Source organism: Engystomops pustulosus, chromosome 7 (assembly GCF_040894005.1).
Source record: "Engystomops pustulosus chromosome 7, aEngPut4.maternal, whole genome shotgun sequence".
Classification (NCBI taxonomy): Eukaryota; Metazoa; Chordata; class Amphibia; order Anura; family Leptodactylidae; genus Engystomops; species Engystomops pustulosus.
The window spans coordinates 60,708,717-60,736,608 of record NC_092417.1 but is presented as its reverse complement, the minus strand read 5'-3'; the positions used below and the strand labels follow the sequence as shown (position 1 = coordinate 60,736,608).

Here is a 27,892-nt window from a genome sequence, read left to right as displayed (position 1 = left end):
TAACATTTTATAGAATCTGTGCTTTATTGTGTTGAACATAAGATGGAACTTACAATTAAAAGAGTTAATTTAACCAAATCTTTATGTTACAGGATCACTTATATATTATATAGACATATATCATACAATTTATACCACAAAAGAAATGGACATTGCTTCTCATTAACATCATAGTACACAAGGTCATTCCCTGCCTCGGTACCTTTATATACACAGAGTAACCCCCAGGGTGAGAAAATTTGGTCCCCAAATATTACAGTTCAAAATGAGACATAGACTGACATATCTATGTAGACCACAGGCACATAGAAGACAGTGTACAGGAGATTATCAATGCGCACACTCATGTCGTCCTTCACTTCTACTCAGGTGCCATAGATGATGCAGTTGGTGCCTTCAAGTTATCAAAGTGAAAAGGAAACAGGAACTGCCCAAATCTGATATCTGATATATCTTGTGGACTATTATATTACTCACACACAAAAATAGATAATTCATTAAAGGGCAACTCCACCCAACTCTGAAAGTAAATCTGTTGAGAGAATGATAAGTAAATTTCTGATTGTAAAACAGTATTTACTCCTGCTCCAGACCCTTTAGTGCTAGTAGTGGATTAGATACTAGAACATAGCACTTCTAGTAGTTTCTAGGTGAGCAGCAAATAGCCACGGTCCTCACTTTATTCCTATGAAAGGAAAACCCAGGAGGTGGAGTTAGCTCTGATCCCTACTAATATGGACCTACTGTAGAAACTGTATAGGTGGGTGGAGGTAGTTCATGGATGTGTAGTACTCAGAGCGTATGGTGGAAGCAAAAAAAAATAAAGCTGGATATAAAAATATATAGTCATGGTAGAATCTAGCGATATTGATAAGTAATTCTTATACATAAATAGATGAGACAGCAAAATATATACCCAGAAAGTGGCACCACATCCCTGTTATTTTTAATCCTACAACCCCACAGTGATCTCAGTGATGGGACTCCCACAGATCATGAGAACGGGGGTCCGATGTACCCCAGTCTGACCCCTCGTTGCTCCCCAAGATGACCGGAGCAGCCGGTCACTCCTAGTCGGACTGCCCCATTCATTTGTATGGAGCTGATGCGACACGCTCCGGTCATCTCGGGGAGTGACGAGTGGTCTGACTGGGTAACATCCGACCCCCGTTCTCTATGGGGGTCCCATCACTGATATCCCCACCATTCAGCAAGTTAGGCCCTATTCTGTTAATAGGACCTAATTTGTTTTGTGGGAAAACCCCTTTAACTTTTTTTTTTTAAAACAGTTTTTATTGTTTTCCAACAAAAAGAATTTTGACAGACATTACATGCCCAGTGGGCACCCCTTTAACTTTAAAGTGATATGCAAATTAGCTGTATAATTCTGAGGATTCTACATTGAAGTCAAGCTCTCCCTGCTTCAGAACACACCTCTGCTATGACTGACATCCAGAGATGTCCTGGATGGATTATGTAATGGATGGAAGACTGTCAGTTACTATTGATTGCCTCCTGTCATAGAAGGCAGTAAGAAGTGGGATATAGGGCACACTCAGATATGGGATGGTAATACAATTTTTATTGTCTTAAAATGTCACAATGCATTTCAGGGTATAACACCCTTTTTTCAAGTGCAAAACAAAACTAAGAAATAAGAATATACAATTTATAGAATAAAGATTACATAGGATGACAAAATGTTTTTACTATTTTTTACACAGGGTAATAAAAAAAACTTTTCTACACAAAATATGGGAAGTAGTACACATATATGAGAAAACTAATGAGTACTACAGTAAAGAAGACTGCCCGGCCATGTGTCCATAGAAGTACGTGGGGGATGTGTGCTAGCTGTTAATACAATGGTTAGCACATGTCCAAAAACAGTGGTCTTGTGCAGGAGGCTTTAACATGGATGGGATATTCTGAAGTGTGGAGAGCTTGACTTCAGTTGAGCTGAAAATTTGCCAAAGTAAATTTCAGGAATGATGCCTCAATGCTGGGCCCTGAAAGGAACTTCAGCTGGAATCTTTTTAACTTGCCTGATAAGTTAATGGTAATAGTTTATTAGGTGAATTTCTGCTGACATGGTTCTGTTAAAAAAGTTGTATATAGGCAGTTACCTGTATAACCGGGGTTACATACAAGATAGGTTCTGTAGGTTGATTTTGTATGAAAGTCGGAACTATATATTTTATAATTGTAACCCCAGCCAATTTTTTTGTCTCTTTGACAATTGGATTTTAAAAATGTTGGTTTGTCATCATAACCAGGATTAACAATAAAATGTAATTGCAGACACCTTTGATAACTGTTATTATAATAATATAATAATAATCTTTATTTATATAGCGCCATCAAATTCTGTAGCACTTTACGAGTCATAGCTGTTTATTTTAGCTTAGGGCTATAGTAAAGTAAATTAACAACATCCAGAGGTCTGTTTGTAACTAGGGGTCATCTTTAAGTCGGGTGTTCTTAAGTAGGGGACCGTCTGGTACATAACCAAAATTCCTTGCCCTTGCACCGCCTTTATATTAGTTACAATTCTGCCTTGGGCTGAAGACCTGAATAGTCTGTTTGCTACGGATGAAGATCTGAATGGGATGACAAAGCATTAAATATAAAGATTTGGGTCATTAGACAGAGAATTTCTAGCAGCTAAACTGTCACTGTCAAGAAAGTGCAGGGATAGGAGGTTGACAGTAGCATGTCCTTGTCAGTTTATTTTGGAGAAAAAGCTACAGTACAAAGATAGGTAGTAGGAATAAATAACATAATCTCATAGTAGTAGCCTACCATAAGGATCTGTAGTATCTCAGGCTGGCGCTTTGGTAGCCAAATTTCTGTTCTTTTATCAATTTTTCTATCCGTTATTTTGAGACAAAACCAGTGGAGGCTACACAGAGAAATGGTATGATGAAATGATGTGGTCATGTCCTGTATATCCAACCACTCCTGGTCAAGTGTCACAATAACTGATGCAGGAAACTATAAATGTGTGAACTTGCCCTAACGCTGGACATGGGTCTTTGAAGTGAGGTTGCAGCTGGAGCACCACAAAACCTTCACATCCCCAGTTAACAATCCTAAGAGGCACTTTCTGTTTTGGAGATAACATACACATAGATAGTCATTCTACATCCAGTCACTGCTGACTGCTCCGCACCATTTCCGGAAAATCTATATCTGAGTAGGGTGAGGCTATGATAAAACATGACCAATGTAAACATGACAGTGGATGAAGTTTTGCCCTTTGATGCTGTGTTTTCAATCCACCCTTCATATTTCAGAAAACTGTAAACCGCAAAACATGACACAAACTGTCACCATAAAACACACTTTTCCTACAGTATATGTAGTGTATACAACTCTAGACTAAGACAACAGAAGCGGAGGCACCTAGACATTGACGGACAGATTCAGGCAGTGGCAAACTCTCTATAGACAACTTTTTGGCATTAGTATCAGCTCTTGATGAGGGTCAGGAATTCTTCTCTGGTTTTGGGATCTTCTCGGAATACGCCAAGCATGGTGCTGGTTACTGTCTTGCTGTTCATCTTCTGAACCCCTCTCATGACCATACACATATGACTGAGCAAAACAAAAAGAGTCACATTATCATTTACTGTAGTTAAAAGCAACAAGAGCGTTTTTACAGATGTTCTTGACGTACGGTAAGCAGATCATGCTTAGTGGTAGTAAAAGTAATGGAGTCCCTTCCCACTAGTATTAAACCCTAAGGCTGTATTCTCAATTCTATTAGAATTCTATCCTTGTAGTAACCTTATACAGTTCTTTGTAAAGTTGTTCTTTGTTGTTCCTTGCTGGTTTTGAGCTCAAGCAAGATCTATTTGGTTTCTCTACTACCATTTGCCATTTATAATACTGATACCTTGTTTGTGACTAAGAGTCTTTGGAACATATAAGTCACAAGTGTTACTATATGACTGCTACCTCTACACTCCCCATAGATACAACAGGGGTCACTTTTGGGCTAGAGTAACACATTTGCTAACTTTTTTCACTGCTATGTTTCGGGAAAGAAATAACTGGATTCTTAAAATGACCAAAATTATACTCTGACTAATATGAGCCTTTTGAGACTTGATCATCACCCCCTTACATATTATTGTTTTTATGTTCTTGAATATTATACATACGTAGCTTCAACAACCACTCCCACACCCGCAGGCTGTAAGGCTTCTGTAATTGCAATGGCAATCTGTTTTGTAAGGCGTTCTTGTACTGTAGAAAGAGCAAAAAAAAATGGTGGAATTGATTATGCTCATTGACATTTACTGTTTTTGTTGTGTTGCAATTTTGCATAAACAGAAAGACAACTAACTTTGGGTGTCACCTATAGAAGATTAAACTGTCAACCAGTGATCAACACATAAAATCACCTCACAGAATTCATAGAGCAGATGAGGTCAGTGGGGTAGATACTGAGCTAGAGAATATAGAGCTTCTGTCATGGGTGCTTCTGTGATCCCTGTCTCGGATTGCGGGTGCACCCTTGGCCCTCCGTGTGCCCCCACTGCGGCCCATGTTGACCCCGTATAGGACCTGACCCTGCATCTCTGCCGTCTGCCCTGACCCTGTGCATAGACCCAAACACAAGACTGTCTTCCGTTAAGGTACCTTGACCTCGGCTGCCACCACAGGCTAGTCACACCTGTTGAACGATCAGGTGGTACCCTGCCGCAGCAAGACCTGTCGAACAATCAGGTGGTACCCTGCCGCAGCAAGACCTGTCGAACAATCAGGTGGTACCCTGCCGCAGCAAGACCATCCCGCTTTGCGGTGGACTCTGGTAAAGACCAGGTGCCACTTAGACTCTGGTCCCAGGTGTCAGCTTGTACCACCTCCCGCGGTGGTCCAGAGGATCCACTGATACTGACAGCTTGCTATGGTGTGATTCAATATCTTTAGAAAAGTGAGCTCCGAATGCTGTCGCTAGAGCTCTCGCCATCACTTTATTTATTTCAGACTTGCACCCAGACAGCTAGATGCACTAAAACTGTCAGCCACAGATTACTGGACCAAGGTCCATTCCAGAGACTACAGGGGGTATAGGAGAGTTAGCTCAGGCATATGTGCTCCTTACACCAGCTACATACACCCATCACAGTTACCACTTCACAATACTGGGGGAAGAGAAAACCTCATCAGAGACAGTTAACCCTGCCAAGACTTACTGAGCTGCCTCTGTAGCCCAACAAAATGATGGAACATTTTAGAAGTGACACACCACCCAAGTTATGCTCATTATTTTTGAATTAATTTTGACACATCGAGCTGGAAAGGTTGTCCCGCTTCATGCTGCATTGTGTTGATTAAAGTTATATGTGCGGACTGCCTATGCCAGCAGCATTCTAAATTTTTGTGTGAAGAGTTATCTTCATTGTTATAAGGAACAAACCGTAGGTGTTCTCCTTATGGAGAGATTGCCAATTAAGACCACCTTAAAGGAATGTGGAGACTTAAAGCCATAGATGCTCCACTAGGGAATTCTGGGAAATATGCAAATAGGTGTTAAATGGAAAACAATGCCTCCTTTTGATACCTTGAAAGGAAGCCCCCTTAACACCAAGTATGACCTACAAGAAGTGTAATAACATGATGTGGGATTATATATTCTTCTTATAAGGGAAGCTGGAGAGTCACTCTGTGTTTAGCTTCACTCTTTCAGAGTTGTGAGTTGTTGCCTGCTCACCTAGTAGAGAAAGCCGAGAGAGTCCAAAATTCCTACTCACCCCATAGAGTGAGCCTGTGAGTACTGAATTTTCTGCTCACCCCCATAGAGTGAACCCGTGAGTCACATTTTTCTTTTTCACTTTATAGGGAGACTGCAAGTTACACTTTCCCCACTTACCTCCTAGAGAAAGTGAGGCCTGCAATTTCTCCTCCTCTCATTAAAAGAACCTTTGAGTCACAAACCTCTCTGCTCACCTTAAAGGGGGTTTCCCGCTTATCCACAGGCCTAACTTTTGTTTGTGGGAAAACCCCATAAAGAAAGACTAAATCACACTTTCTCTGCCCTCCTCTATGCTAGCACCTGAGCCCTCCATTCCCTCTTTGATGGTGAGGGGAGCAGGACTTTTAGCTTTCTATTTGACTGGGTAATAGAAATAGGAAACAAAGGTTATATATTGTTTGCCCTTAGTTAACAACCCTACATATCAGACTCTTAATTTAATGGGGCAGATTTACTCACCCGGTCCAGTCGCGATCCAGCTGCGCGTTCTCCGACGCTGATTTGGGTTCTGCCGGGATTCACTAAGGTTGTGCACCCGATGTCCACTAGGTGTCGCTGCTGCTCTGAAGTCCGCTGGAGTTCCCCATCTTTGTGCCGGTGTATGTGAGTGCTATTTTTGCGACACAAATTTTTATTTAAATTCCGCTTTTTCTCCGAATCCTTCGGGTTTTCCGACGGCCACACCCCCGGTTTCTGTCGCGTGAAAGCCGGCGCCGATGCGCCACCGTCCGATCGCGTGCGCCAAAATCCCTGGGCAATTCAGTGCAAATCTGAAAAATTCGGGAAACCCATCGGAAAAACGCGATTCGGACCCTTAGTAAATGTGCCCCATTTGTTTAAATGTAAATAGGTTCAGAAATTCTTTGATCAGGTTAGTAAACTATGTTTCTGGCAACTTTATTTTTCTAGTTCAGAGCTCCAAATTGTGTGCATAAACATAGATTACCTCATAGGCTCTATATGTATGCCGAAAATGTATTATTATTCATTTTTTTGGGTCGTTTTTAATATGCACAGATATAAATATAAAGAAATGATTCAGAAATGACATGAAAATTAAGGGTGATGCATCACTTTACACTTAACCAATCTTTTACTTGCCTCTGCAAAGGCATTCTTGGAAAAACAAGGGGTCAGCGATCCCACAATGACTCTTAGGGCACATCTGCAATCTAAGACTATAACGAGTCAGGTCAGGTCTATAATGTCCAGGGCATGCAGCATCCTGGTCACTGCTGACATCATGTTGTCAGGTGCAGTTGTCAAAACAATTACCATCTCTATAAAGGGCGCTCACGTTGCTGCATCCAAACCAAGTAAACAAACCCAGAGAACGTACTTGAAAGTAGCTGTAACCTTTCCAAGAAGCTGCCCATCTGCCTGTGTATATACCATCCCCCGACCTCTGATTTTTATAACCAAAGAGGAAATGGCTGGGAGAGTATTGGAGATGTCAGAAACAATCAGGATCTACAATGACGGGTTCCTTACCTTGTAGTCGTCTGCTGTAAATCTCAACGATCCTTAAGAAAAACAAAGACAACTCATTTGTATTCTTTATTATTGTATTATTGTAATTTTAATTAACAAAGCCTATATGCTCTTTTCTAAAAACAGTGCCACATCCATCAACAGGTTATGCATGTTACTGCAGCCTAGACATATACATTTAGCTTGCGCTGAGCTACAATAGTAGACACAACCCATGAACAAACGTGGAGCTGTTTTTGGGAGCCATAAGTTACTTGGAGCGAAAAGTATGGAGACTATACAGAGATAAATTATAATAGAGGGATTTGTTCCTGTTCTGTGTGTTTTACTACTCCAAATTTTGACTCACAGCTTTATTGTGTCACTTGTTTATTCACTTGATAGTAATAGATGATAATTGAAAGAATCTGACTACACAGGATTTCTTTGTAGTCTATTACCTTGGAGACCCATAAGCTTACACAGAAGCTGTATAGACAAAATGAAGTTGTTTTTTATTTTAAATTAAGGGTTTTGAGGTTGCTCCAGTTTTTATTTAAGATGTAACAGAACATTATAGGGAACCTGTCACCAGGGACTTCATTTTCACTAAAGACAGGTTATAGAAGCCCATCTCACCTGCAGTGCAAATATGCAATTCTGCCTTCTCTAAGCATTTGCATTACAATATAATTGTGTATTATAACTTACCTTGCAACTTGACAGAATCATCTGTGGAGTCCTAGGGGTTGGTCTTTGGTTTGAATGCATTTCAAAAAACATGTGGCTTGTCTGTGCTGCAGAATGCTCAGTTCTCAGCCCCCACCTTTGTGCTCCTGTACTGTCCCCCTCTCCTGCTCCTTCACAGAGCTGACAGCCTGGTGAGTTGACATCAGTGAGAGAGGGAGGAGCAGTACAGGAGCACAAAGGTGGGGGCCAAGAGCTCAGCAGTCTGCAGCACAGACAAGTCACATGTTGTTTTTTGAAATGCATTCAAACCAAAGACCAACCACTGGAACTACACAGAGGATTCTGTCAGGGAGCATAACACACAATTATATTGTAATGCAAATGCTTACAAAAGGCAGAAAGACATATTTGCAATGCAGCTTTAATCGGCTTCTGTAATCTGTCTTTAGTGAAAATTAGGTCCCTGGTGACAGGTTCCCTTTAAAATAGTTGCTAAAGTGTTCATTCCCTTAACATTCAGTCAATCTGTGTAAACAGGGATTTGTCTCCTTTGCTTTTTCTTATTAAATGTTTCTTATTGCTACAAGGCTCTGCAGTGCTAAATGTCAAGTTTAATTGGAAAAAGTCTACACTGCCTAAGATGAAGGCGAGGAGCAGATATAAAACAAATCTTAAGCAAATAATCCTCTCGAAACTATTGTAAAAATTTAGGGATAATGTCGTCTAACTAAATCCACATAGGGTAGAAGCCACCTGCTGGAAGTTATAAAAGGGGACATATTGTAAAGCTGTATGGAATGTTTTTGTGATATTTCCAATATGTTAATTAGTCAATTTTCACCCCCATAACATAGATACCTTAGACAACAATTGCATGCTCGCTGTATCCTATATTACTTAGGTCTGGACAATTTTTTTTAAAACATTTCATACCATGTCATGGGTAAATGATGAATCATTTTTTTTACACATGTTCATAAACAAATTTTGAGATTTTCTTAACTCTAAGAAAGTGTCATAAATATACCAAGCATATGTGGTAACAAGCAGTGGCTGTTTTGTGCATTTTGTCTGGCAAATGGGTGGGGCTTACCCTTTTGCGGTAACACAGCAAAAAACGGATGGGAATGGTGCGATGGCTCCAGTAAGAGGGACCTGCATGAGTCCTTCGATGTGGTGAGTCTGGTCAAGCCGAAAGCAGTATTGTTCGCTTCACTGCAGACGTTGTAGATATTGGGTGCCCTCAGCTTCACAAAGTGCACTGTACATACAGTGGAGGCCTCATGCGGACCTTTCTCAATGAGCCCATGGCACCTTTCCACTCATATTCTCTGTGTTTTGGCAACGGGCAGACTTGGGGGACCTTTATCAGGGCTTGTAAGTCAGTTTTCAATTACTGCGCATTACCGGTGGGCACGTCCATTGGAGGAGTGGGCCATCTCAGGGCGTTCCTGTCCATGCGGACTTGCTTCAGGCAGCAACTTTCATAAGTGAAAGTTTACAAGCTGAGGTGAAATTCTACTTCAGACAATGCCTAACATAGAATTTTGTGCCGGTACAGCTGTCAAGCTGAATACAGGCGATGTTGGCTGAGGGGCAGGGCAGTCACCACTCATGAGCTGGTGTATGAGCAATGTCCCCCAATATGTTTGGGACCCTAAACCCCAGTTATTGTAAACTAAGCCAACTAGTACATGGTGTAAACATGGTGTCTAGTCTAATTATGCACTAAAACAAAGACACATCTACATTCAGGCTAAGTATCTTTGTGCTGGGTGATAGAGCAATGTAATCGGTACATGTATTTGGCATCACTATGTACAGGAGGAGAAAAGGATTAAATTGTGGAATATTATTCACTGAGAAAAATACTTAAAATGTATAATGGGAAAATAAGTAAAATCAGTATTTTTTCCAGGCTTTATTCTCCCATGGAGAAGGAGGGTTATGCCTCGGTGTAATCCATCACAATCAAATTGTGTGAGTGTGACATGGAGCCCACTCCTCCCCGCTGCCCATTGGGTAGCAGTAATGGATTCTATTGATGGATGGCCTGGCCTGCTCCTTGTGATAGATAACGCTCTGCAGGGTTCATTCACTATTTAACCATTCTTGATTAAATAGCTAAAAAAAAAGAAATCAATGAACACACTATGAGAACTTACCTTGCCAGCTTACTGAGACCCAGCACTTGTTTGTTTGGTAGATAACCTATGTGCACCTGTAAAGATGAATTATAAGTTGAAGATAACATTTACTTGTACTAATATTGATATGGTAGGAAATGCTGTATGACCCTAAGTTTTCTAGACATAACACACACGGGGGCATATTTACTAAAAGCCGAACAAACTGCGCTATGTGACTGTGTAGTGTGCAGGGAGTGACAGATTCAGGAATTGTGACGCCCGTTCTGCATGAATCCGGTGCTCCCTGCACTGCCCTCGCAGAGAGCACCTGCTTTTTTTAGTGCACCTTCAACATGCAGCATGTAACACACTTTTGTTGGACACTGCATGATAAATATGGCTCACGGTTCAACTGTGCATCAGAACGTCCTCTCATATAGTGCAGCCGCGACACAAATTAATCGTGTGCAATACATATGTAGCTGAAACACTTCTTAAATACATGTGCAAGCAGTTTGCACTTGAAAGAACGTGCAAAGTCCAACAGAAAATTGGCACAATTGCGCCCCACTGTCTTTAGCTTCACAAACTTTCAGCTTTATAGTATTTAACTTGATATTATTCAAAGCATAATCTTATACAAAGCTCCAAATTCAATACATAAAGATATAAAAACAACATCTACCTCCAGATCACTACTTGGTAAACATTCAGACTACATTCTGTAGTTCAATTATCACTTGTATGCGCTGAGAGAAAGTGAGAGGTATCGTGTGGGAGAATCGCTATCTGCCCTACAGGCAGATAAAATGTACATGGTACAAGCCCTGGATTTGTCTGCAGTAACCCAAGGGTTAATGCAGACATGATAAGCAGGAATAGTCTGTTTGGTCCATGTTGGCCTAGCTACCATAGACACCTTTGTAATGTCCGTACTGGGCCTGCTTATTATGGAGTAGGGGTAGGCTGGTAGTGGGACTCCTACTCCATCCGGGCTTCGGTCCTGCGTTTCTGTATAGCCCACAGGTGTGGTACACAGGACTTGTTAGAGCCTGATTTAGACTGCAGGCCAGAAGCAGTAGGTAAGGCACTACCTGGAGAGCTGAAGGCTGGACCGTGTTCACACAGCAAAGGTAACTGAGTGCCTCCTGATATTCTGCTGGCCAAGAGCGTGTGCCAGGCAGCCTGGTACATGTATAGTTAGGTGCTGTTATTGTATTAGGCAGTGCCCAGTCGGGCAGGCTTTGCTTTGTATTTGGTATGTGCCTAAGTCAAGGCTGAATTTGTGTTTTGACAAAAAAGTGTGAATAAACACTTGATTTTTGGACTTTAACTCTGTGTGTGACCCTGCTTCCTGCACTGCTACAAGGCATCTATCATAGCAATTCCCCACGGCACTTAGTTCCCCCTAGTAGTTATGAAATTTTGTCTTTTATTGCTGGAGATTTGGGTCTCTGTGTCAGAAAAGTAGAGCACTGATCACAATGAAAGTAATAATAAATATTGAGAAATTAATGTGCAATGTCTTACCTTCCCAATAAAAGGAACCAGATGATGTTCACACATGGAAAACATGTCAATGTCCTTCACAATCACCATCTCGTCATGGTCTTCATCAAAGATAGCATCATTCAACACATCTGAAACAGAACATTCATAGCTTTTGAGACACTACACACTGAATTGAGGAGTTAGCAGAAAAGGTCTAATGTTGACCTTGGAGGTAGCAATTCTCACTTTGGATAAATATACACGACAACAGATCCTATTTATTTTATAGAATTTTGCATCTAGTGAATATAATATATAGGCTGTAGAGTCCTATGCAGATATTGCAGAGCCATATAATAAAATGTTTTATTAGCTTAAAGGGGTATTCCAGAAATCAGCATAATTCATATACAAATGGGTACTCAAAATATAAGCTAATGTGTAATTAGTTGTTATTTAAGAATTTGCTTCTCTTAGCAGAAAATTAGAATTAGCAGAAGAATTAAAATGCTACTGGCCCTTTAATCAGTCCGTTAATTTCCCCTGCGCGGTCCGTTGTGGATCAGACACAGAACAGAAGATGGCCGCTGGTCACATGTCCACATCACATGTCTGGCAGCTGCCTGAGCAGGTCATGTGATCACCACCATGTTTGGCTGTAGTCGGTTGGTTGAAGGGCATCCAGTCTGGACAGTGTTGTGGTGATAGCAGTTACACATCATTACTATGGTAACAGACCAAGAAAACCTGTTACGTCATCACTGGGAGCAGAGCATAAGAGGGAGGAGGAGTTACTGAGAACTAAAGGATCATGGAACTTGTAGTTTCCAGTGGAGGCCATCTTAGTGATAACTCCACCTACTTTAGAGAGGCCATAAATTTTGTAAATCATAAAATCAAACTATTTAAGCTACGTTTTGTGACAAATGACATTGAGTAATGTTGTACTCATTTATTTATAACATTATGGGTTTTTGTGTCAGACGTTCATATTCCCGGAATACCCCTTTAAAGGATTTTTTAATTAAAAAAAACTGCCTCATTACATGCTGTATTTATAGGATTGTCATTCCCAACAACATATTTTTTTCATTAGACATCTAATGCTGGTAGCCAGTGCACAGCAATAAAAACAGGTAAAATTTAACTCAAAGAAAATCTGTCAGCAGGATTTCACATTTTGACCTAACAACTAATCTTCTTTTCTAATTAACATTCACAGTTCTATTCAGTTTAAAAATTATATAAAAGTGTACTTGGCTCCCTACCAGAGATGATGATTGAGTCATGGGGGTGTCTGTTATAATCCTGTTACATCACAACTCTGTCAGCTCTCCCCCTCCCTCTTGCAGATGCTATCTGACCCCATGATGCAAGCAAATCTCAGGGAGGGGGGATGAAGTGTAACAGTGTAACTGTTAAGTTTTTCTATAGCTGAAGAAAATTTCTCATTTTTCTCATATACGTTCATTACCTTATTTTCTTACCAACGCTCTTCTTTCTGCCTGCATTAGCCCCTCTCCCTTCAGGCCTGCACTCTGGTTATCATTTCGGGTGCCCCCCAAAAACGGTGAAGGGGGGTGATCATGAGGGAAAGACTTAAAGGCAAGTTAAATGCCGCGGTCGCACTGATCACGGCATTTAATGGGTTAAACACCCGTGAACGGAGCCCACTCGGGTGGCACTGGCACTTTTTAGTAAGAGAAGCCATTTGTACCAGCTCACTAAGAAGAGCCATAATGCCCATCAATACTTTTCCCTGTGCTTTGCTCTGCAGAAGGTCTATGTACAGCAGTAATACCGAGAAGAGGTTTTAGCCTGATATCCTGTGTCCTGATTGGCTGGACTGCTTGTGCTGGTGCATGTGAGGAGAGCTGAAGCATTATGGGAAGTGAGGGAAGCTGCTCTCAGTTCCTTTAGTTCATGTCACACCCTGGAAATGCCCACCCACTTCAGGAGAAGCTGGAGAGAATTTTACAAATAGTACTGATAGATATATCTAGCTGGATCTCAGGCCAGCAGCATGATATTGGTATAATTGGAATTGTAGTCCAAGGCTCTCTTTAGCTCTGCTAAGAAATATTTTGGATGGGTAACTTTGGAGTTACACTTTAATCTAGTGGCGTATTCAGGAAAATGTAGCTAATTTATTTTGGGAAGCAGGAGAACACCAGTTTGTGACTTTGTCCCTCCAAGTGCCTTTCCAACTGTGTGATCGGCTTACATGGAAGGTGTGTAGTCAGGTAGGGGGCAGTATTAAAATAGCTATATTCTTGTACATAGTAGACAGTAGTATACGGTAGTAGTTATATTGTTGTACATATGGGACAGTATTATAAAAGTTATATTCTTGTACATAGGGGACAGTATTATAGTAGTTATATTCTTGTATATAGGGGGCAGTCTTATAGTAGTTATATACTTGTACATAGAGCTCAGTATTATAGTAGTTATATTCTTGTACAGGGCCGCATCTGCCATGAGGCGAGATGAAAATCTCGCTTCAGGCGGCAGAATGCGGGTCCCTGTAAAGGGCGGCGAAATTCGCCGCTCTAAAGTGGGCGATTCGGGCGTCCATTAACGCCCGAATCGCCCACCAGTTAAATAAATCGCGCCTGTCTCTTTAAGACACAGGCGCGATTTATATGCGGAGCGACGCAGCGCCTTTCCGGCAGCTGCGTCGCTCCGTTCTAAGCAGTGACACAGGCGCCATGACGTCATGGCGCGGCGCCTGTGTCACTGTGCGGAACCGTGTCTCACAGGGGAGCCGCGTGAACACCGGAGCCGCGCCGAGGGAGCAGCTGCCTGCAGGTGAGTAGGATTTTATTATTTTTCATGTATTTAATTAATTGTGGCTAATAATTAATACTGCGGGGGGGGGGCGGGCTATATATATCATATGGGGCCAGAATTATTTTAAACTGGGGGGGGGGGGGGAATCATGGAATGCTATGTATTTTATTTGGGGTTATAATTATTTTATACTGGGGGGATGCAATATATATTTATATTATTTGGGGCTATACCGTAATTATTTTATACTGGGGGGAATGCTATATATATATATTATTTGGGGCTATGATTGTTTAATACTAGGGGGATGCTATAGATATTATATGGGGCCAGAATTATTTTATACTAGGGGGGGGGGGGTGCTGTATATATTATATGGGGCCAGAATTATTTTATACTAGGGGCGGGGGGGGGGGGGTTCTGTATATTTTATTTGGGGATTTGGAGCTATAATTATTTTATACTGGGGGGGTGATGCTATAGATATTATTTGGGGCTATAATTATTTTATACTGGGGGGATGCTATATATATATTATTTGGGGCTATAATTATTTTATACTGGGGGGGATGCTATAGATATTATTTGGGGCTATAATTATTTTATACTGGGGGGGATTCAGTATATATTATATGGGGCCAGAATCATTTTATACTGGGGGGTGCTGTATATATTATATATCACTATATCACTAAGCTGGGGGGTTGTATATGGAATACAGTATATTACTATGCTGGGGGGGCTGTATATCGGGTACAGTATATTACTTAGCTGCAGGGGCTGTATATGGGATACAGTATATTACTAAGCTGGGGAGCTGTATATGGGATACAGTATATTACTAAGCTGGGGGGTTGTATATCGGGTACAGTACATTACTTAGCTGCAGGGGCTGTATATGGGATACAGTATATTATATGTATATAGATTTTATCCCTATATAATGAAGGGATGTGTTATATGTGGGGTAGCGTGCGGTCATTTGTGTTGTGAGGGGTATATATTATTTAGGAGCGCAGTGTTGTTTTCCAGGAGACTTTATACTGTAAGTGACTGTGGTATTTTTAGGGACGCCGGGTGGAGATGCTGCACGGAGCTGAAGATATCTGGCCGTGAACTCAGCCGCGATACGTCATGGATTGGAGAACCCGGAATAAAGTCCTCCTGATGGAAGAGATTGTCATCTATAAGGTACTAGATGCCACTAATGACTCCCAGATCCTGTAGTCAGTCACACAGTGTCAGGGAGCTGTCTGTAGGGTTGTTAATTGTTAGTAAAGTTTAAGGATTTACTTAACAGGGAGCGGGGGGGGGGGGGGCAGCATTTTAATATTCGCCTCAGGCAGCAAATATGCTAGAATCGGCCCTGTTCTTGTACATAGGGGGCAGTATTATAGTAGTTATATACTTGTACATAGAGCTCGGTATTATAGTAGTTATATTCTTGAACATAGAGGCAGTATTATAATAGTTATATTCTTTTACATAGGGAGCAGTATTATAGTAGTTATATTCTTGTACATATGAGGCAGTATTATAGTAGTTATATTCTTGTACATAGGGGACAGTATTATAGTAGATATATTCTTGTACATAGGGGGCAGTATTATAGTAGTTATATTCTAGTACATAGGTAGCAGTATTATAGTAGTTATATTCTTGTGCATAGGGAGAAGTATTATAGTAGATTTATTCTTGTACATATGGGGCAGTATTATAGTAGCTATATTCTTGTACATAGGGGACAGTATTATAGTAGATATATTCCTGTACATAGGATGCAGTATTATAGTAGTTATATTCTTGTATATAGTAGCTATATTCTTGTACATAGGGGCAGTATTATAGTAGCTATATATTTGTACATAGTAGGCATTATTATACAAGTTATATTCATGTGACTAGCAGGGAATATTATATGTTATTCCTACATAAAGGCAGTATAGCAGTGGTTATATTATTGCACAAAGGAGCAGTATTATAGTTGCTATTTTCTTTAATATTAGGGTCAGTAATAACATAGCTATATTCTTGTAAATAATAGACAGTATTACATGGTAGTAGTGACGCTTTTTGTAATCTGGTCTTAAGACCTTTTTGCTCTTTTATCTGCACTGTGAATGACTAGTATTGCCCTTTAAGAAGATGAAGTAAAATATTGACTTGATATTTTATGGGTATTTTGGCAGCCTGTTATTTCCTTACAGCTGCTTTGCTTCTATCTGTGAACAGAACAGACATTGATAACAGGACAGTTTAATTTCCTGTGTCCTGTGCGCGGCATACAGGTAACCGTGGAAACACAAATGTGCGTCATTTTCCTCCTTTCATTAAGTTAATGACTCTTTGGATGTTGTTTTACCATGTTTGCTCCTTATTGTGGCTTAAATGAAAGGAGGTGATGAGTTTTGGCTGACGTCTAACAATTAAACCCAATTATATGACCAAGGTGTTGGCTAAAACGAGAACAAACATTTACGACTGTCATCTATTACTTCAGGTTAGAAAACAAAATGCTGCACCTGACTGGTTTCCATGAATTCATTATATATAAACTAAACACTCCCGAATGCTGTAATGTATAAATAAAGCTGTATGTAAAGTGTACATGGCCCCCCATGGCCATCCCCAGCACCGCACCTCCCTAATATTCATGCTTATAGGAAGAACATTGCTCTCTGCTGAGAAAATGTCGCAATATTAAAGTTTTGTTTGGTCACAGTGAAGGTTGTGTAACTATTGAAGAGCTCTCATGACTAATCAATGTTATCTCCCTAGTAGTAAGTTGAAAGGTTGAGGTGAATTCTTGGAATATGCAATGTCCAGGAGATAATATTGCTTAAGGACGTGGGCTCTTTATCAGTATATAAAGGATTCAAAATGCACCAGCTATTACATGAGAATGGAAAACAGATTTGTAGAATTGGTTCACAATAATCCAAATCACTGATCCATACCTGTCATATCACTGTAATGGGAGAAGCCTATATACAGCAGGTATATGTGTGTGAGTGTGGCTAGAGCTGGAAGGACAATGTGGGGATTATCAGATCGTTGGCCACAAGGGTGGCAGTTATTGGTGGAAGGCTTATGTTGGAAGGCTTATGTATCTTCCTGCAGTTCCAAACAACCCAGGACTTGCTGTGCACAGAGCTATTTTAAAGTGACAGCTCTACCTGGGACTACTGGATCAGTGGGAAGGTGTGGACAGATCTGGATTATCATTGTAGCTCCTGCTCCGGCCCTGACAATTCTTCCTGTTTATGGGACCCTGGAGGGAAGATACAATGATCATCCAAATTTCTTCTATTTTCTGCTTTATTGGTGTCTTCAGGGTGCTGCTATCAATCAAAACTGTGACAAAGAAGGGAGTATAAATGACAAATTAAATTTCTATGTTGGCACTTTGCGATAAATAAGTGGGTCTTCATTGTAGTTTGGGCACTCTGTCTCTAAAAGGTTCGCCATCGCTGCACTAGGGTGTGGTATTAGGAGCCCGACTAGATTTGTGGCTTAATTTTTGTCCTTTTCACATCTCTTGTCCCTCTTTCTATATCCGAATACTGTTGACATGCCAAAGATAAGTAAAGTAGGAGTGACGTGGCTCAGAGTTTAAGAAACCCCATCAAATAAGTATAGAAATAAGTGCAGAATGTCCTTCATTGTGGGTTTTTGAAGCTGCAGCACATCATTTACAGCTGTGGATTTTGATGCAGCTTTCGGAGCGTCCACCAGAGCAAATTTACATATGAAAAGAAGTAAATGACATTTGTATTTTTGATTTAAATAAAAGTCTACGGTACATGGAAATATTGTTACAATTGTCAGGTTTATTTTAGGAACCATTTATATTGCAGCTGTACAGACACTTTAAAGCTTCATGGCATGACCCATTTCACCAAACAAACACCAGGTGCTGGAGAAGAAAGCACACAAAGATCCGAATGACATCTGCATGAATGATGAGAGTGATAGGTTGTTGCTGAGGCTGCGTCCGGGAGACAGGAAATGAAATATATCTCTATAGAAACGTACTGCTCCCAATGAATAAAGAACTTAAAACCAACATTTTTCAGCATTGAGGTGGTTGAATTTGTAAAAGGGTTAAACACAAATATTTCTTTATCCAGTCATTTATATCCAGTCCAAAAACAATAACATTATCAGGAAAATGAATCCTCAAATTTGTGTAATTAGGAACCAAGAAGCAAATCTGTATATCTACTACAGCGCCCATGCCCCACCTCTACCTCCAAACATGTAATTTGCATGACACAAACCAGACCCCATCCCAGGTCTCTTTTGCACCTAAATCATTTATGCCCCATCCCCTGTCCTAGGTATAAACATGCACTGTGATAGCTGGTTATACTATCTCTGTAATATCTCTGATTGCTATGAGAGATTACAAACATTGAAGTCAATGGGGCTCATTCTACTAAGGGTCGCGCTGATCATTTTTGTCGGACTGTGCGGACTTAATAGGTGTCTGCTTTTTGATTGTGTCTCATACGATCTTTTTTTTGGTGCAGCTGCGCTGGCTTCAATGTGACACAAATTGGGACTGAGCGCTGGATTTAACTTTTAAATAGAAGGTGAACTCCGTCGGACCTGAACGGGGAAGCGACACATGCAGGATATTGGGCGCACGATCTTAGTGAATCGCGGCACAGTGCATTATCGTTGGCCAACAGACTTTAACCGTGAACTCTAGCAGCCGGGTAAGTCTATGTGCCCCAATATTCACTTGTGTCTTTCCACATGAAATAAACAGTAAAGGTGCTTAAGGAAAGACAACATATAGACATCCTAAAAATGTAAGTAAATCATACATAAAAATATAGTAAAAATTTGTATCATTTTTTAAAAGGAAGTGTAGTTATGCTGCTCCTGGAACAAGTGTAGTGACAGTCATCTGTTCCACTCACCCGGAAAAATCAGGGGTCAAGGACCCCCTTTTCTGAATCAGTTGCCTCAGCGGTATGAGAACATGAACCCCTGCGGGATGCCAAACCTAGGAGCTAGATCAAGGTAAATAAGAAAACACCTCTGAAGCACCATGCTTCTTGGGAAAGGAGGGGGCCCTTTTGTCCACTTTTAGTTCTACAGCTGGAGGACCTTCAGAGGTCCTATAAAGACCCTTGTATATATATATATATATGTTTTGAGAGCTTGAGGATTTCATGGCTGGAGGCCCTTCTCTTTATTGGCTGTACAGTGCAGTATCAAACTTGGCAATTGGTTCAGGTGTTCATAGGGCTCCTAGAAGCCTTGGGCCCTGGGCAGCCGCTCAAACCGCCTACATTCTAATTCATTACTGAATTACAATAAAAAAAAGTTAGGATTCTAAAAATTATAGGATGGAGTCGGGTGGATGGGGTAACACCAAGACATGTCAAAGGCATACCAGCCACTAGAAGTTACAGGGCTGAAGCACATAATGGGGTTTTAAATCAACTCCCTCCCTGTGGGCCATGTACAAAAGAACAATTCAGGATGTCCTTCTGTCTCAACCATAAATTGCTCCATCCTCAATAAGTGATCTGTCTAAGTGACCCATTCCTGAAGAGAGGGGCAGAAGGTAGATTTCCAGTGAAGTGCTATCACCGTTCTCGCTGCAGTCAGACAGTGTCTGGGGATGCCTTTTTTCAGAGAAGAGCTGGTATCATGGAGCTCCTCTCTGGAGATGGAGTGACATGAGAACCAGACAGGGATGAGTAGAACACAAAGATTGCATTCCAGAAGTGCAGAAGCATTGGGTAGCTTCACCATGTGCAGAGAATAGAACCAACATCAGCATTGCAGCACCAGCAGGTTTCTGAGACTGACGGAAATGCCTTATGCAAGAGCCAGGACAGGACAGGATTTTGTAGTTTTTCTCTTGGCAGAGGTGAGCCACAGGTGGTTCATGAGTGAGTAGAAATGATTTTTGCCAATGCTCCCCCAAGAAGCGTGTACCCAGTTAATCTCCCAAATTCACACGAACAACAATCTAGAAGGGTCAGATGAGGGCATATGAAACATAGTCATGGCAGCAAGAATTTGAGTTGGCGAAGCTGGGACTAAGAGACAAGCTTCAAAGTCAGTGGCTGAATGATCTTCCACTGAGTCAAGGAAGGATTTCAGCTGATGATTGCACCAGGGGATCCTGGTCTCTGGACAGGAGCTCTGCAAGGTCACTAGTAGGGACAAGTTACCAGTGTCATCCAGGAGGTCATCTAAGCAAGTATGGTTGTCTTTGCGCCATATAATAAATGACTCCACGCCACATGCTGGTGGGAAAGCAATGTTGTTAGATTCGGGAGTGAGAGGTCAAAATCTATGAGGAAGTATGCCCCTGGATAACTGTCGGTTCCATAGGGACTGGAATTGGCGAGTGATGAATGCCAGTGTATTGGTACGGCGTAGTTGAGGACTAACCCAGTGAAGGGAATGGAGTGTACCCTGCAAGCATTTCTCTTCCAAGCATACCCATTGCTTGGATGAGGCATGTTCAAACCAGTCAACCACTCTAGAGAGGACAGTCTCTTGGTGGAATCTCCAAAAGTGAGGGAGACCAGTACCCTTCATGTGCTTAGAAAGGCATTCAGTAGTATATGAGAGCAATCCTTTTTAGACTTCCTGGGGCTTCAGGAGGAGCAAGGAGGTCTGAATAGGGATGGATTATCTATGGAGCTCCTACTCGCTGATTCTTCCTGTTTAAAGGGACCCAGGAGTAAAGCTAAAATGAGAATCTAAATTTCGCCTTCTTCTTTTAACGGTATTGATGTCCTCAAAACTTTATGGCACATAAGTGGGTTTTTGGTTGTTGTTTGGGTCCTGGGCCTCTAAAAGGTTCACCATCATTTGTATAGGGTGTTCCTTTCTTGTAATGTGAAAGCATATTGACAGTATGTGGCATTATGTTATTATCCTAGGGATCCTGAGAAAAAAGGGGTCATGGTATAGCACCCCAGCTAACCAAACCACCCACTATTCAGTGTGGCCCCTGTTAAAAATCAATGCAGCTGCTGTTCTATGCGCAGGAGGGTGGCCAGAAACTGTACCTGGAGACTAAAGACTATTGCTTCATCCTTAGAATTGATGGAGCATAATAGTTTGGACATCCAACGAACATGAAGTGATGGCATATGCTTACAATATGCCATTAATTTAAAAGGTAGGCCCATGAGGTGCCTCTGAGGCATTTCAATGATCCTCTAAAAAAAAACTGGCAATATGCATAGCACAGTGACATCTGATGTCACAGACAATATTTATTTAACGAAGATACACTATATAACTATATATACTTGGAATTGGATTATTTAGGGGCTTGAGCGGCTTGAGTATGACACAAACAGATTTAGAAGCAGACTCAAAAAGGGATTCCCTGATTTCTTCACTGTTCTGCTCTCCATGGCTAGCATGGTACAAATCTACACTACCACAACCAGATTTATCCATCCCAAGTGTTTGTAGTCTGTAACCATGGCAATACATAGATCTGCATGTGAGCTGTACACACACCATTTAATGTTATGGGATATGTTAACTTAAAAATGATGTCCTATTTAACATCTCATTTAATCTATATGTTTTTCCTGGAAAATTAAATTAGCCACCTCTAACTTGAGCATATCTGTGATATCTTTGTGTCTAGACAACCCTAGCCAGTCTGCTTGTTGCATCAGTACGCAGCCCCAGGCTCCTCCAGGTAGGCAGTGCAGGCAGTCTGAGATAACAAGGAGAGTCTCTTTAATGTGCTGGAGTCATGGATACAACAAAATGTGTATTGATTATGATTCAGAAAACGATAACTACTAGGCCAGGACATTTATCAACCACCATCAGAAAAATCAGTCATATGGTGTATAGCAAGCAGTCAAAACACAACTTTCATCTCACAATCTACACCAGAAAAGTTCTGGATGAACCATGTATCCCACGAGGAGAACTGTGAACATTAACGTTAGCAAGAGAGCATTGGGGCAATAGCAATTGTCCAAGCAAGGATCAATTAAGAGAAGATTGTGGGGCAATGGTGTAGAATTAGTTATCCTGGGGGTAGAAGTCTTACTTATATGGGTTGGGGGCATATTATAATTTAGTATCCAAAAAACACATTGGGGGTCATTTACTAAGGGCCCGATTCGCGTTTTCCCGACGTGTTACTCGAATTTTTCTGTTATGCGCCGATTTTTCCCTGTATTGCCCCGGGAAATCGGGGGGCGTGGCCGTAAAAAAAAAACCCGGATTCGGAAAAACCGGCGCATTTAAAAAAAGTGTCGCTCGACACACGCTTACCTTCATCCAGGATGGCTCGGTGAATTCCAGTGCGTTCCGATGCTCTTCAGCGTAGCAGCGTAACCTGGTGGACGTCGGAGGAACTGCATTAGTGAATCCCGGCTGGACCCGAATCCACCGCAGAGAACGCGCCGCTGGATCGCAAATGGACCGGGTAAGTAAATCTGCCCCAATATTTGTTGTCACGGGTGCTCCTGCGACCCATTTCTCGGGTCGCAGGTGCACCCATGTGCCCCCATGTAGGGGCACCCGATGAGGCTCACCTCTCCACGCTCCAGCAGCGTCTCCTGTGCTCCAGCCCGTGTCCCCGCCTTCTAGTGTGTGTGCACGCCGGCTCTGTAAGATTTAAAGGCTGGCCGTCCGCTGACCTGTTAAATAGGCGGCCTCTTCCTGTGACCACTGACGGATCTTTGTGCCTCATAGCCCTAGAGAAAGCTTCCTATTGCGATTCCTGTGTATTATCCATTGTGACCTTCTTCTACATTCCTGACCTCAATTCTCTGCCGCCTGCCTTGACCTTTTAGTACGCCTTGACCTTTTTAGTACGTCAGCAAGTGATAAATATTGTTTGAATAATGAAAAGTTCTAAAATTTCCAATATACTTTCTGTATCAGTTCCTCATGTTTTTCTAGATCTCTGCTTGCTGTCATTCTATATAAAGCTTCTATGATTACTTCCAGTGGAAAGAAATCTGACCATGGTCACACAACTGCACGGCTCATTATATCACACAGCTCTGATTACTCTCTACGATACTAACGAGCCGTGCACCTGTGTGACCATGGTCAGATTTCTGTCCGCTGGAAGTAAGCAATGAAGCATTCTATAGAAAACCAGCCAGTAGAGATCTAGAAAAACATGAGGAATTGATACAGAAAATATATTGGAAAATTGTGTTATTTTTCATCATACAAACAATAACATTAATTTTCCAAAGTGGGAATAACCCTTTAAATACTTTTCCCTCCTTCCTAAATTTTAAATTTCTTTAGATGGTGTGCTATGAAAATCAGGCCAGAACTAGTTAGGAGTACACAAAACATGTCCTACCTTTCTACGGGCTACGGAACGGTACGGTGCCGCACGTGTACTGCACCTTACCGCTCCCGTACAGCGCTGTGAGGCCATTGCAGTGTATGGTGGACGTATATATGCTGTCTATACGACCCCCATACATTCGTGTATGCCCGACTGAGGCCCGACAATTTCCACGATAGGAGATGAAGAGTGGGAGAGGCATGATCTTGGATAGAGTCAGCCGTGGCAGTCATCCTGTGTCTATGAACAGGTAGACCTTAGGTTGTGAGACACCAAGTGTCTGAAAGTGTGGACGGCGGCCAGAAATCAAGAGAAGGATGATCCACATTTGTTGAACAGAGAAAAGGTGCAGTTCTTCCTACTAGAGCTACAGACAAGTGTAGGCAGAGTCCGTCAGGGGCTTTAGCATCCGGGTCCCCAAAGCGCCTAGAGGAGACCCGTCAGTATTAAGCTTGTAGGCAATGTAATAAGATCAGTGATGCAAAAGTAATATCTAATTACATACACTCTTAGCACCCTATCCCACGAATGTCCCATGAAGTATCTACATAAAGCAATTGTGCCCAACGTTTATTATGGAGATTGTGGATTGAAAAGCATGTGTAGGATGTATTTGTAAGAAACTATTGGGCTATACTTTATGTAGTGTTAGAAGAATGGTGATGATTCTCAGGGAAAGCTAGGTCTCTTTAAATGCTTTCTTAGTTTTTATCACCCAACTTTACCATAAACTGATATTAGAGCAATGAATGTTCACACCAGACTAATAAACCTGTGTCCATAAAAGGGGATTGTTTTTGATGGAGAGTAATCTTTGTAGTGTAATTAGTAAATTTTAAAAAGTAGAGAAAATGCTGTAAATTTTTAATCTGCACCACAGTACAATTTATGTTACAGACTTTTTCTGTGCCTTGGGCAGTTCCTTAGACCTAATGATTCTAATGTGCTCTGACATGCACTCTGAGCTCTTACATAGGCTACATTCACACTAACGTGTGCCCGCCATGCTATAGCAGTGCAGCGCACTGCCACTGCTCACCCCGCCTCTATCTATAGAGATACATGGCGCAAAGACATATCCTATCTTTACCCTGGGTACAGAGCAGTACGGTACCGCACGTGTGGCTCTGTGCACCCATTGCCGGCCTATGGAGGACATATGTACGGCCTCAAGCTATAGATATACGCCCCTCAACGGTCATGTGAATGTAGCCATGGATAGGTGTGTGCCTTTTCTAATCAAGTCCAATCAGTTTAATTGAACACAGCTGGACTCCAATGAAGGAGTAGAACAATCTCAAAGAGGATCAGAAGGAAATGAACAGCATGTGAGTTAAATATGAGTGTCACAGCAAAGTGTCTTAATACTTATGACTATGTGATATTTCGGTTTTTCTTGTTTAATAAAGTAGCAAAAATATCAACATTTCTTTTCTTTCTGTCAAAATGGGGTGCAGAGTGCACATTAATGAGCAAAAGAAGAACTTTTTTTATCTTACCAATTGGCTGCAATGAAACAAAGTGAAAAATCTAAAGAGTTCTGAATAATTTCCGTACCCAATGTACAATGCAGTTTTTAGATGATTACAACTTTAGATTTGTAAAATCCGCTTGCCTGAATTATGTGTCACTGATCAATATAAATGAGCAAATGCTCCACAAAAATGTTGTGTACCATTATAGGAAAATATGAGGTCAATGCCAAGTTTTGTTGTCTTTTTGGATAAAAGAGGTGATTGGCTGATGAGTAGAGGCCTGGCAGTTCTACTCCCCTCTTTCCAACAAATTACCTGTCATTGACATTCATCTATGTATCAAAGTTGCAGCTTATGGCTCTTTATCACTCATTTTTCTTATTGTTTAGCATCCATGACATCCAGTACATGACTGACTGTAAAAACTTTATACTAACATTCAAACTGCTCTTATCTCCATTTGTAGTAGAGGCAAATAGTTCTGTATTTTTTCCGACCTATGAAACTGATTGTAGAACATTTGTCTCCGAAAAATTCCTAAAAAATCACTCTTTCTATATATCAACTAAATTACCTCACAAATCTCCAGTACTTGCTGATACATTTATGTATACATAATGGATTTAATCATCTTGTTGATCGCTGCTACTATTTCTAGGCAATTCATCTTTACTGGAATTACACCACCATCATCCAGCTTTATAATAAGACTAAAAGTAAGTCTGTCTAATCACTGTATCTAATGTCCCATCAAACACTTCAATATTGTTCTAGATGTAAGGAGGGTTACATGTCTTCTATTAAAAAAACACAAGCTGTTCACCCGACTCCCAGGTGTATACAGTTGATAACCAAATAGTTGCAAAGACAAAGCACACCTGGAACCTCCAGTGAATTTATCCACCCATAGTACAATTCTCAATTGAGCTATGTTCAAGCATGCTTGAACATAGCTCCCATTGAGCAGCTAAAACGTTGCACCTATTTCATACCTATGCCTTCTCTCTGCGAGTTTCTTCAATTGAAAAATAATTTACCTGTTTGAAGATAATTTAGCCCTACTGTCCTTGTATACGACCACCCCTGCACTTTAGCAGTGGTGGCCACGCATGTGCTACTGAGGCCCCCGACTACCTAGTGTTCATTGCCACAGGACAGTTGTAGGACATGCAGTAACTCCCAGCTATTTTATTTGCAAAAACTATTTGTTTCCTTGTGCAATCACTGCAGCATATGTGGTCATATCCAAGAACAACAATCTAGTTTCTAAGAGATAACAGGGCTATATTTATAGGAAATTGTCGTAACAAAGTTACATTTTTAAATAACATCAAAATGAAGAAATGCATGCTTATGTCAGATAAATAAAAGTAAATGCAAATGCAGAAATGAGAATATCCCAAACAAATTTGCTACAATTGTGATATTAAAGTTTCAAAGAGTTTAAGAGGCATCAGAAAGCCATTGGCGACACAGATTTGTTTTGAGTTGGCATTCTAAAGAAGTGCCAAATTTATCTCAGGAGCTGACGTATGAGAAACAAACGATTCAGTAGATGTGTAAGTCATTTTTACACAAAAAGCCGTAAAAATATTTTGTAAATGTGTAAGGTTTTTTCTCAGAAACTTTAGCCACTCTAAGCAACTTTAGCTCAATAAATGTCTCTAGCAAAGATGTGTCTTTTCTATAATGAATCACTTACCGGATATTGTCTCCTGGTAGCCTTTGGTAAAGAACTGCATGGCAGTTGCGGCTCTCCATGGGGTTTTCAGTAATCCCTGCCTTGCAGGGTCTTCTCCAAGAGCTCTCAGAATGGTGCTGTAAGCAGCTGCCAAGGAGGGAAGGTTCAATTCATTGTCCTCCTCGCTGCGAGTCCTTTCTTCTCTCCAGCTCTCCAGGGGTGGAGTGCTCACCTCAGATCTACCCCGATCTACACGACTTAATGCTGTGGAAGAGTCTTTCTTATCTTCTTGTAAAAAGCCATTGCAGTTAATGGGTTTTTTCTCTGTCAACGATCTTGACTTGGCTGGATCCATGTCAGTGCAAACTCTTAGGCGAAGGTGAAGAATAATCTATGTTCTCCTGATTAATTCCACTTCCTAAGAACTTCACTGAAGTTGACTCCTGCTGGAAGTGGTCTTGGTAAAGTTCCTCACCTGATACTAGCTGTATAATGATAGAAAAGGCACCAGTCACCTGCCCGACATAAACAGATGTCTAATGAGTCTTCAAAGATAGAGAAGTAGTTTGACTTAGGGTAAGGTTGCTCCTCTGTCTAATCTAAGACATATGATGCACAATATACTACAGTCATTCAATCTTACCCTGAACTGACATGAATGGACCAGAGTTGACGTCTTCACCAGAGATGTTCTGTGTTTCGAAGCAGGAGAAACTGGAATCTGCAGTGAGTTTGTATAAGCATGAAGATCTTAGTAGAAGGGATTTGGTCACTTATTCAAGAAGCTCTGGAGCTTGTAGAACAGCACCCATGAAAATGCACCTTGCTGTCTTGTCTGTAGTAGCCAATTCACCGTCAAATCTTGGTCTGGAGATGCAAAATATAGATTGTTAGGCTTGCGGAGGTGAAACACTACTTTCTGATAGATTTCAAGCTTTGTGGAGCATATGTGAATAGTCAAGCAGACTGTCAGCCTCGGAGATTCAGGACACACATGCACTCAGGTCCAGCTCAGGGCACTATTGCTCAAGTCAATGAGCTTTGCTCTCCTCTCAGATCTCAGCAGGTTACAGC

General features: G+C 41.2%; 1 protein-coding gene across 2 annotated transcripts; it reads right to left on the bottom strand.

The window, feature by feature from the left end:
- Positions 1-27,892, bottom strand: GCH1 (GTP cyclohydrolase 1). 2 transcript variants are annotated; one of them, XM_072116123.1, is made up of 7 exons: positions 27,462-27,892; positions 26,840-27,303; positions 11,584-11,693; positions 10,090-10,145; positions 7,256-7,287; positions 4,167-4,251; positions 1-3,597 (listed from the first exon to the last, which is right to left on the bottom strand). In XM_072116123.1, exons 2-7 carry the CDS (start codon positions 27,171-27,173, stop codon positions 3,471-3,473), a joined length of 744 nt encoding a protein of 247 aa, XP_071972224.1. In that variant the 5' UTR covers positions 27,174-27,303; positions 27,462-27,892; the 3' UTR covers positions 1-3,470. The 2 variants fall into 2 exon arrangements, with proteins under 2 accessions (XP_071972224.1, XP_071972223.1); XM_072116122.1 differs by having other exon boundaries at positions 26,840-27,892.